At 44.1% G+C, this 12559-nt stretch overlaps 1 protein-coding gene across 1 annotated transcript in view; it reads left to right on the top strand.

Moving 5' to 3' along the window:
• The window catches only part of LOC149350052 (uncharacterized), a 35092-nt gene that overhangs the window by 19354 nt on the left and 3179 nt on the right, over nt 1-12559 (top strand). The window contains exon 7 of the mRNA XM_089579076.1: nt 12171-12219. Within this exon, the coding sequence (XP_089435202.1) occupies nt 12171-12219 (49 nt within the window). The remainder of the gene's footprint in view (nt 1-12170; nt 12220-12559) is intronic.

Below are 12559 nucleotides of genomic sequence, written 5' to 3'. Positions count from 1 at the left end.
TGCATGCTGAAGGAAGAGGCGCAGGGTGCATATTGTTAGCTACGAAGATGATTGCTCTGCGTTTTTTGCCAAAAAGATCTGCTCCGGTTGCTGTCGAGGCAGATGCATTTTGTGTTGTTTCACGAGTTTGCAACGTTGGCCAAGGTGCATGAATCCATTACGCTTGGCCCATACAATGTTTATATTAAAAATTTTGCTAAAACACCTCACATTATGCTTGGCGAACATGTCCTGGAACCAGCACATTCAATCATTATTGGTTAAGCTAAGCAAAGCAGTGGTCATAATGAACTGGCACCGAAAGACTCTGCTGGCGATGATTAGGAGATTGCTTTATGAGACCCCTTTCGGTTCCTTTATGTGTTCCTGTGTGCTGGCTTGGGGTAATACTACAGAACACACGAGAAAGGCAGAAAAAAGACAACCTTAATGTCGGAAGTAAAAGAAAACCTGTAATTGGCGGCACAACAGGCGTCCAGCTAAATTTCGGTACGTTTTGGGGTGCTTCACGGCTACGCGCTCTGCATGGCCGTATGGTTTTGTTACGCGCCTCGATTTACAAGGGCAGAGCAGCATGGGACCTCCAAGTGAGGAAAGCTGCAAATAGGCCTAGTTGATTCATATTTAACTTCAATAGTACACTACTCATGGGAACTAACTATACTGGACGCAAAAATGAGTAGCACACTGATGAAGTTAGACACCCAAGTGCTTCTCGGACAGAGTTTGTGCAACGGCACGCAACTGCGACAAGGAAAAGTTAATGTTCCATGCACCATTGGGCGTGTTCGCTTCGTCAGCGTACCAAGACGCTGGGCTGCATAACCAGCCATACGAGGACTGTTATTGTGGAGTTGGTCAAATGTTTAGGGGAACCCCTAAGGTGGAGTAGATTTGTAATAAGGGAATAATTACTCATTGACATCCACCCAAGCGCATCCCTAAGGCTTCTAAGGAAAGCTGTACAGCTTTCCATACAGCTTTCCTTTGTAGCCGTACGGCTGTGCTTGGGTGGATGTCAATGAATAATTACTCCCTTATTATTATTACGGAATTGAAATATGTCGACATGTACCAGTCTCTACACATTAGTCGTGACGGTGGCTCGGTGGTGACGGCGACACTGCCGACTGCTCAGCGCTAGAACTTTCTTGCCAGACCCGCCGCCTCAGCCTTCAAAGGCATGCCTGCTGTGTGGAGTTGAAGTTGATGAAAGGCAGGCCTCAGTCTTTTGCGAGAACTTTGTTGTCAGAATAGGGAACAGGATCCATCTTAACATTGGTGCAAACGTAAACGAAGCGACGACGGTTGTCAGAGGCCTTCAGCATCCGGCCAGCAGTAGTTTTCTTTTCGGCTGGCGCCAGCATTCATGGAGTCCTCGTTTCTGTTTCCGTTGCTCTTCTCCTATTCCGTCATCAGAGAGTTCAGAGTTCGAATCTTAGCGGCAAGAAAAAGTTTTTCAGCTTCGAATCCAAATCTGTTAGCAATAAATGCAAGTTTTGCTGCCGGACAAGAGGCAACAAATCCACAAAACGCCGAACTATCGATTCCACTGACAAAAAAAAAAAACACACAAACACATTGAGATGGAAAAAAATATATTTATATGTTGGCCACTCACTTTGCTCGGATTACTGAGCAAAGCAGTCGGAAAATTTTTGTGTATTCATGTTTATTGCCTTGGAGAGAACACATTCTTCACTGTTATCGATGGACTTCAAGCAACCTTTTGTTGACGTGCATGGTGACGAACCATGCTGAGTGCGGGGAGCACGTAGAAGTATGTGGGCACAAGTTCTCTGAAGTCTTCATCACAATTTGCATTAATGTCGTCCTTTAATCTGTCTTGTCCGCACTGATGTCTTTCTCTGAAAGCTCCCCTATGGTCTCAGTGTTATCATTCGTGGCGACAAAGCCGCCTACGGCTACCCCATCAGAAATACAGTCTCATCCTGTTTCAGCCAAATTCATGGGATCTGCGAAAAATTTCATTGAAGCGGAAACTTCATTGTCGTGAAATCAGGCCAGAACATTGATAGATTGGACCGAAAAATTCATGACCAATGTTCAGTTTCTAAAAATCTGCCAGCTTCGGTCTTTCGCCACTTCGGAATCGCCGCTGTGGGGCGATTTTCTTGGTACTCCGGAAATCTTTGACAATATGCGTGTTCACGTAATAAACGCACCTGCTACATTTGCTGTTAAAACTAATATTTTTTTTTCCCGCATGCATTTTAAAAGCGTCCCTGCTTTCGTTTCACGGGAAGCCGTGCTGAGACCGCGCTGCCTGGAGGCATTTCGGCGGAGACTGGGTGCACGTGTGCCCGCATCACTACTCATTGAGTAGCGGTCACATACACACCTCGAAATGTGTGCTTTAGACAACGTGCCAGAAATGCGGTTTCTCCCGTTTCTTCAAAGACTTCTTGTGACACGCAGTACAGACAAACTGGCGGAGTGGCATTCTGTTGAGTCTCTGCCTAGAACCAGTTGCATGCAGTGCCTGTATAACGTCGGTGCCCGGATGCACCATACAGGAAAAAATGTAATGATATGTTATGAGGATGCTTTCATGTGGTGCTAAAGCGAGACTAGACTGCACCCTAACCAATGGCAGGCTTCTTGCAACGACGTGCCGCCCATCGACACGCTGGGTGACAGCGGATTCCTGCGTGCTGCTTGCTCAGTGTAGCTAGGCCTAACGCACTCCGCAGTGAAGTTTCGGAAAAAGCACTAAGGAACTAGCCACCGCTTTTCATAAAATGTTTAAAGTCTTCACGGTTTCTCTTTGCACGATAGCCTCACACTGCTATGAACGCTTCTGTTATGCCTTCGTCAGCGAAGCGAGCGAAAAAGCTGAAAGCCACCTTGCACCAACGAATGCGGTTTGCGAGCTCGGAGTCCAAGCCATTGGCAAAACCATCACTCGTACTTCTCGAAGCCGTGATGAATGTTTTCTCAAAAACACTTGAGTGGTATAAACAGCATGCTCGGCATTACAAATTATAATATAATAATAATAAGAAAGCCTTTATTCTCGTTCTAATACATGGGAAAGGGACTGCAGACGAAAAGCTGCAAAGCAGCAGCTTGAGAGTGTCCGAGGCCTCACACATAGACATGGCGTACAGCATGTGGTCAGGTATGGGCCATAAGTACAACCACGGGTCGAGACTGAAACAACGCACACACTACTGGCAATTCAACAAAATGGCAAAAAATTATTGTGGCACGTGCACTGTGCAATTTGCAATTAGCATATCTAAGCTTCTACTCTTTAGGTCGCAAAGTGTGAATGTGTGTATTGCATAAGTTATGTTTGTTTAAAATGGTTGGCATGAGAAAGTTTAGTGTCTGATTTCCATAGTTTGTTCTATTACGGGTGACAGCCCATTGTTCCCTAGATCTTGTGGCGACAACTTTTTCCTTCAATCTAAGTTCGGCAAGGGATTTCAGAAACGAAGTCATGACAGGGGGTGAAAACCTAAGATGGTACAGTAGTCTGTATTCGTATGTAATATTGACTGATATATTCCTATATTCAAGGAAGAAAGGACGGGTGTGAGCTCTGAAATTAATTCCAGCAATATGCCTTACTGCCTTTTTTTGTAACACAAATAATTTATTGAGGTTCATTTTTGAGGTTGTTCCCCAGAACAGATTGCAGTAATTTTCGAGAGAGGGAAATAACGCATGATAAATGTTCAGTTTTAAGCGCTTGGGAAACTGATCGACATTTTGAGAGGAAGGCAACTGACTGTGATAGTTTTTTAATAATGTAATTTACATGCCCGTTCCATCTCATGGTGGAATCGAAGACAACGCCAAGTGACCTGAATCTGTATGCAATTATTTCCAAGCATAAGGTGGTTGGTCAGTATAGTATTACAGTTCACGGGTCAAAACAGTACAGATTTTTTCTTAGTATTTATTGTGAGCCCATTCGCGTTGGACCGTTTATGCAATTCTCTAAGGATAAGGATAGGACCCTTGCTTATGAGTTTGTCAGTCAAGCAGCCGTATAGAAAAATGCTAGTGTCATCAGTGTACAAAATGTAATCGGGTTCATCATTTATTTTAATTAAGTCATTAATATAAACATTAAACAGAAAGGCCCTAGAAGACTTTCTGAGGAATTCCACAATGAAGAATCTCTTCAGCAGAGTTAGTGCCATCAACAAAAACAACTTGCTTCCGCAGGCTTAAATAAGAAGAAAACAGCTGGAGGCATGATCCTCGAACACCATATGCTTGCAATTTGCTTAATAGAATATTATGATTTAATACATCGAATGTCTTAGTGAAATCTATGAACATTCCTGGTGTAAGGTTTTTCTTTTCAATGTTGTGTAAAAAAATTTCTTTTTGGCTAGGTCATTATGTTCTCCTCCCTTTAAAATGAGATACTTTAGCCATTTTCATTCTTTGGGGAATATCGTGCATGAAATCAATAGATTAAAAATATGAGCTAGACAAGGGGCCATTATGTCTGCTACAGATTTGATAGGTCTTATTTAGAAACCATCATAATCAGTGCTGGAAGTTGATTTGAGATTCATTATAATAATAAACACTTCATTAGTATCTGTTAATTCAAAAGCTATTGACTGACTCACTGTGTTAGAGGCATAGCTGAGAGTTTCCGTGGGGCATCCTGACGGGACAAGCCTTGTAAAAGACATTAAACTTCTCAGCAGGACAGCTGCCCGAGACAGTGTTACCATGAATCGTCAGTTCTCCTAAGTTGATGTCTCGACTCTTATTGAGATACAAACGTATTGTTTAGAGCTTTCCAAAATGTTTTCGGGTTATTGCTGCTGTTGTTAAATAGGCGATCCTGGAACTTTAGCTTTGGCCTTTTAAGTTCTTTGTTTTGCTTGTTGCGTTACGATTTAAAATCTTTTAAATTTTCAGGATCATGAGTAGAGCGCTTGAAAAGTTTGCTTTTAAGCTTTATCATTTTTGAATGGTTAGGTGTAACCCAAAGTTTCCGAAGTTCAGCTTTGGACACGTTCATTTTCCACAGGAAACTTTTCGTGTAGATGTCCTTAAATATATTTGTAAATAAGTCATACGCAGTGTCAGGGCACGAAGCTGAGAGAATGGGTGACGAATCAGTGGCACGCACACATTCACGAAGGAGACTTATACCCGTGCCACACGCGCACAGGAAATGGCAGTAAATGCTTAAGGCCTTAAGATTGTTAATGCCATTATTTTCGGAGTTTGGTGCTACACGTCCACATTTAATGCCATTATCGAAAAGGTAGTCAAAAGTTTCATCTGAATATAAACATTCCTAATGAGCACAATATATCGGGAATGTTGTTCAAATGTAATGTAAAAACGATTTTCCAGAAAATAAGGCTGTTCCTGCTTTACAAGTCGAAAGTAGCCATAAACTCGCACGTCAGCACATAAGTCGAGAGTACCTGTCAATAAGGCTGGTTAAAATGGTGCTCTTCACATCGAAAATGTGGTATAGATGCCTCATCTAACTGAAAGTTAAGAATTAACCATTTCCTACTGGTTAGGAAGTTGTTACTCACAAAGCTGCATGATTTTCTGCGTGTGGAATGGGAACGAGAGTACGCATTGCACGGGCGTATGAGTTGTGGCGAACTCAGTAGGTCGCGAATGGCAGTAAGGCTAATGCCATTAAATTTATGTGTGTGGCACCGCACGAATGCCATTAAAACTTAAGGCAGTAAGCACTTAATGGCATTAAATCTGTCCGTGTGGCACGGGTATAAGTGATTCGTCATTAACACTCTGGTAGGAGAACCTGGAGTGTTCAACTGTTTAAAGTTCCGCATGACAAGGATACAAATACAGTCCAACCTCGTTATAACGAAGTCGCATTTTGCGCGGAAATTCGTTCATTATATCCAATATTCGTTATAAAAGTATGCACTCAAATTCCCTCAGAAAAGGTCGCTAATAAACCCAGGTAAAGAGTACTTTAAGATGGACAGCACAGGGTTGAAAAAATGCACTATTTTTGAATTTAACGCGTGGTATAAGCATATGAAACCTCACCTTGCATTTTGTACTGGAAAGCAAGAGGAAACTCACAAATCGGGCTGCTGGCCAGGTGTAAAAGTAATTTATTTAAAAAACGACGTAATCTTCGTTTGGCGGCACTTCACACTGTTTGACAGGTTATATTTCTCGACGAAATCAACACAGAGCAGCGCTTTCCCGATGTCAGCTGATTTGGCCACAGGTAGGTTCCCGAAGTACCCCCTGAACTTCCTGGCCATGTCAGCGGCCTCGGCACTGCTGAGAGCTCGCACTTCGCCGTCTTCACATGCATCGCTGTTTCTAGCATCATTTGCGGAAACCACCTGATCAGCAATTTCTTGGTCGGTCAGTTCGGGCGCCACAGCCAAGTTGTCATCTGCACAGATGAATTCCTCGAACGTAACGTTCGGAACCGCCAGCTGACGCCATGTCGTCTCGCCGAAATTGTCCGCTTGCCTCCCAGTTGCATGCGGAAGCTTTCTGCCTACTTCTCGCAGTTCTCGGCGCCAACGGCTGCTTCTTCGCCAGACAAGACGTGGCAAACAATCCGATGGCAGTCATTAAATCGCTGCAGCCAGCCACTGCTTGCATGAAAGTCATTGTGGCCTCAGACGGAAGTGAGACTTCTCGCCTTCATTTGAAGGACGGCACCAGACACAGGCAGGTTACGCGCTATAACGTCCTTGAACCATGCAAACAAGGCATCTTCAACATCCTGTCTTGCTGTCATTCTTCACAGCGCCTGCAGAGTGGGCGTTTGAAATCTGCCTTGCGCTCAGGACAACCATCTTATCTAGATAAGAGTGCTAGGCGCAACACCGAAGTCCGCGGCAATGACTTTTCCTTGCGCCCGCTGTCAACTGCCCTGAATATCTTTATCTTCGTTTCAAGCGAAACTGCTGTTTGTTAAGACGCGTTCCGCTACGGCGTCTACAGATTGAACTGCAGAGATAGCGCGCGCGGGGCGCGGGTCGGAAATTGCGACGGCGGGGGTGGCCGGGGAGCGGGCATCGGTTCGATCACGTGCCAGTCACGTGCTAGGCAGCCGTTGATGCTAGATTCATTCACTCTCCCTAGATGGCGTCGCATGCGGAAGCGTGGGTGATTCAAACACATTTTAGGTGCGCGCGCTTCAAAAGATCAAAATTTAGCGTGTTTTGAGATTTTTTCCTTCTTGTTTGCGCATTTTGAGCCCCGTGAATACAAAAACTGCTTCGTTATAACCGATGCAGTGTCAAATTTTGAATTTTTCGTTTCGTTATACAGATAGAACTCCCTTAGAAATAAAGCATGTCCAACCAAACTTTTCTTTCACTTCGTTATATCCGATAATTCGTTGTATCTGTGTTCGTTATAACGAGGTTCGACTGTATTGCAAAATGATCACTCAGATCGCACACAATGGTTTCAGCAGAGTTCACTGAAGAGGCAACATCAACAATAAAATAATCAATAATACTACTACATGAGGAAGAAACTTGTTGGTGTAGTAATCAAATTCCTAAAGCTGTTAGATGCAAAAATAGTTTCAAAGTGAGAACTCAAACTCGACTCATCAGACATCTTAATATTGAAATCTCCTACAAGAGTGCAACATTTTTCCGAGCAAAAGGAATCCAAGAGACATAAAAAAAAATTGCAAAAATTCGTTTAAATTTCCCGAGGGTGGTCTGTAAACAACTGAGACCAATCTGTCATTAATTTTCGCTGTAAGGATTTTGTAGTTAGCAGAAATGACAGAAAAATCTTGCTGCAAATTTGCCTTAAGACCACATTTTATATAAAGTGCCATGCCCCTTCCTCGCAACGGTTGATTTAGGTAGAAGCATTCATAGCCAGGAAGCTTCATTAAGTCCGTTGCATACACAGCCCAAGTTTCTGTTAATAGGATAACATCAAAGCTATGCTTAATGTTTTGAAAGAAATAAAAAACATCATCAAACTTATTACACAGTGAACGAATGTTTAAATGGAGAGCAGAGAAACCATTTGTGGTTTCAGTGTGGTAACTGATTTGATGAGGCAGGAGAAGGCTGAAGTACTTCATTATCAGTAGCATTCCTGCACAGGCAGCTCAGCAACGATAGCGGTGTCATCCTGCTTCCTCCTGATAAGCACCTTTAGGCTTATCAGATAGGCAAGTGCATACCCAGATTGCTGAGCCCAATCTTTACACCTCACCAGAAGGTTACGGCAATACTTCGTCATGTTTTCTGAAATGGACTGATCACTGTTTGCAAGCCTTAGGGCCTTTCGTTCTGCATACCACTTGTCTCTGGTTACTTCTTGGCGGGCATAGGGAACTACAATGCCTGGAATTCTGCCCTTCTCAGCAGGCAGTCTGTGTGCTGCTACTGCATCTTGTTTGTCAGGGAGTACAAGGGCGAAGCAGTCAGGTGTTCAGTTTTTGAAATTTGTCAGGAGCAGCCCGCATTGGCTGATTGCCCTTTGGGCAGGCATCTGTGGAGCAAGCAAGGAACTGCACACTTTTGCCAAGATGATTCTCTCTTTCTCGCTCTGAATCGCAGCTGTTGAGTGGAGATTTCCTCTCAACAAGGAATGTCTTGTCAGAAATCAGAGGGAACAGTCTTGGCGCCCAACTATTTGTTTTTGATGCTGTGTCGTCAGATGGAGGAGTTTACAGTGTGCAGCTGACCAAGAGGATGCTTCATTTGGTCCGTGCGGCGACCGCATGGTGGAAAGTTGAGGTAGAAAGGACGGGAAAAGAAAGGGCTGAAGAATGAATGGGAAAGGAAGCATGTTGCCGCTTCTGTGAGGGAGCTTGACGTAAAAAAAAAGTGTTGGCTGACGTCAAGATGCAGATGTCCCTTATCCAAACCAAAATAAAGCAGTCAAACCAAACACAGGCATTGTATGCGAGTTGAGACTGTGTCAGGATGATCGAGGTTGATTTTTTGTTATTTCAGTAATCAATACCTACGTTTATTTTTAGCTACCTTATTTACACTCGCAATTTCAGCACTTTTTTTTTTGTTCTTTAAATTAAGGCTTGGAAAAGGGGGTCTGCAAATTCCGCGAACACTTTGTGAACACGTCCTAAAAAAAAACTATGGGGGCATCTAAGCAATTCTTGTGATGTGTAAATGCGAGAGCAGTTATACTTGTGTGTTGCTGAGCTGTTGTCGGGGGCTTGTGGGGGCTGAAAATTGTTTCGCTGTTTCACTGCAGCAGCTCTCTTCACACATTTCACTGCTTTGCGATAGTCTCATACTTCATTCACAATGAACTGCCGCCTCCGGCCACACTTTGCTGTCTCACCTGATGTAGACGTAAGCAATTCACCTTCGGATGAAGAAGACTCCGTACACTGCATTTACTACTACAGGGGCATGGCTGGGAGATTGAGTGGTCGTGAGAGTGGACATCGTATTTCCTAGCGTTTCTTGCAAAGCCCACACGCCTTTCTCGACTTAGCCTTGCCTTGCGATGGCCTCTTGACCCAGGCAGGGTAATGAGTCGTTTGCGGGTTGCGTTTCTGCCACGCATTTCTACCATGGCCTGCTGATGACAACGAGGTTTTTGCTTAACAATCCGAGTAATGCTCTTGCATTGAAACTCTACAAAGGTCATAGTGTGCAATATACACTGTTTTTATGCGATATCTCAAATTGCACCCCTCTTTGGCCAAAATGTGTTGACTGCAAATATGAGATGTATGCCCTCTTCCACTGCGCCTCATGTTATGTAGTTCCCCCAAAATGGCATTAGGGCGCATGCGCAGCCCAAGGCAGTAAATGCGCGAGGATACAATCTCTAAGCTAGCAGTCAGAGGCGAATGGAGATAAAAGGAATTGAAACAGCACCCTCGCATGCGGCCCTGACGACTGGCGGCAAACCAAACAGCAAATGGCTTGGTAATCGCGAATTCCGGCCTGCGTGCAACTGCTCGTCTGGGAAAGTGACCGCCAGCACGAGCAAAGTGGATTAACGGCACACAATTTTTCCCCTCTCCACTCGCACCTTTCGCGGCTGTACACTCTTCCTAAGCATTCCTTGAGCACACCCGCGTGCATGCTGGTGCTCCGGCGCAGCAGGCAGCCTAAAATATGCGAGTTTTTTTTATGAACCCAAGTTATGAATTAGGGGTGTGCAAATTGTGCGAGTAAATTTGGTATGTTTGCGGACAGAGGACCTCTTTGTGACAGTCAGACATGTAGGAATGTGTGTTTCTTCTGTATTTCTTTTCTTTTCCACCCTTTAACAGCCCGCAAAGGCTTGCAGTATTGTAAGTAAAAAAAGGCTGCCATACCAATGAGGTACTATCATTAGATATAAAAATATCTCGTTCAAAAAATGTTTGGTTCGGTATGCAGCTCCTTTTTATTATTCGTATTTAAAAATGTTTGGCTCGATTTCCATTTGGTTCCATTTTTTTTTTTTAGATATTTGATTGCTATAAACTCTCTCCCTTCTGTTTTGTTGTTGAATGAAATAAACGCTACTACTTGCTATCTGATATCGGAATTGGATTTGCAGAGAAAATATATATATGTGCACCTCTACTATTAAGGAATTCTTATTTTTAACATCCTTCCCCGAGAGTGGCAACATAAGAAGGCACTGTGTCAACCCTTCTTGACATAAAACACATCTGTGTCACTCGGAGAATTTCACGAAAACACTCGGAGAGGAAAATCTAGAAACTTGGGGAATTTGGAAATGCCACCTTGGTACACACCCCGAAGGCTAGCCAGCGAGTGCTTTGTCGTCGTGTCAGCATGGAAATTGAATTGGAAATATTTGTGCAAGACTGGATGCTGTGTGCATGACACTGACCTTGTGTGGGCAGTATTGAAGGTGACCAATATGTTGTTTTCGGTGCAACAGTTGTAGCAAAAAGTGTTAGCTTCAATCTCATGAGCATTACTGTTCCACAGAAGCTTCCCATTGTTTTGCCGTTCATCCAAAGCAGTCGTAATATGCCAGCATTGGGCATCTGTTGCTTGCAGGCCGCCGCGGTGGCTCAGTGGTTATGGCGCTCGGCTGCTCACCCGAAAGACGCCGGTTCGATCCCGGCCACAGCGGTCAAATTTCAATTGAGGCAAAATTCTAGAGGCCAGTGTACTGTGTGATGTCAGTGCAAGTTAAAGAACCCTGGGTGGTGGAAATTTCTGGAGCCTGTGGCGTCTCTCATAGTGTGAGTCTCTTTGGGTCGTTAATTCCCCATAAACCAACCCAAGCTTCTTTTGCTTGCATTCATTTCAAAAGGCCTTCCCATCGGTGCCCTGCAATACAGACCCCTCTCCCAGTCAGTTTTATTTACTCCTGCGGGACAGTAGCTATGGCTGCTGTATAACTGCAGCTTTCTAGACATTATGCATCACTGAGGCTCATTTTTTGCTGGTAAATTGGTTTTTGAGGGAAGGAAATGGCACAGTGTCTGTTTCACATATCTTGGGGCACCCCTGAACCACACCGTAAGGGAAGGGAGGAAGGTGGGAGTGAGAGAAGAAAGAAAAAGGTGCCGTAATGGAGGTCTCCGGATTAATTTCAACCACCTGGGGATCTTTAACGTGCACTGACATCGCACAGCACACGGGTGCCTTTTGCGTTCCGCCTCCATTCGAACCCGGGTACTCCAGCTCGGTAGGCGAGCGCCTTAACCACTGCGCCACCACGGCGGGTTCATTTTTTGCTGCTTCTAAACTTTTGAAAATGCATATTTTCTCTGTATTCAGTCTGCTCACTTTCACAGTGAGGTCTTGCATGCCTCTTCTGTGGTTTTATGGTTGACGCAGGTAAGGCGTGGAATGATTGGAAATGCATAAATATGCTGATATTTTAGTTGAGAGTGAACACCTCAAAGGTTTCACATCTCCACCATTGTGATCTCTTTAGGATGGCATGTTCTTTCAATCTAAAAAGTTCAACTACATTTGGAACCATGGCTTGCTAGGTGATTGCCTAAGGATTTAAAGGTGCACTGAGCAGCTAATTCACAGTCTGCATTCACAATTGTGACGGTCCTGGTAAGTTCTGGATGTGTGCATTCTGTTGCACATGTGCACTCTATTGCAAAATGTGCGTTTTGGTTCATGCAGGTTATCTGTGGGCTCTTTGGGATTTTTTGCTGCTTGTGTGGCACCTCAGTGAGCGTATGCAATAAGGAAAATTTTCTTGTGCAGGGAATTTAACAAGCTACAAACCACGTACAAGTTCGAGCCGGAGGAATCGGTAATCAGCTTACTCTCCTTATTTTCTTCCTTTCGAAATCTCTTTGCTATGAAGCAGGTGGCTTGAGAAAACCAGCAGGAAGAGTGCATCTGTGGTTGTGTTCGTGATCTTAATGCATGCGTAGTAGTAAGGATCCTGCATAGCATGCGCATATACAGCTGCATTGCTGTTAGAAATGGTGATATTGATCAGAGAGTAGAGCCATTGTGACAGTGCAGGTGGTGGTGTGCTGGCATCCTTGTAACAGAGAGGTGGATTTGGAAGTAGTGTGCTCCTACTTAGCGGGCCTCTTGATTTACGAGGCTCAGGCTGCCTGCTTTTTGTTTGTTGCAAAAATGAT

Source organism: Amblyomma mixtum, chromosome 3 (assembly GCF_055824585.1).
Source record: "Amblyomma mixtum isolate Tamu chromosome 3, ASM5582458v1, whole genome shotgun sequence".
Taxonomy (NCBI): Eukaryota; Metazoa; Arthropoda; class Arachnida; order Ixodida; family Ixodidae; genus Amblyomma; species Amblyomma mixtum.
This window is presented reverse-complemented; position numbering and strand designations above follow the sequence as displayed.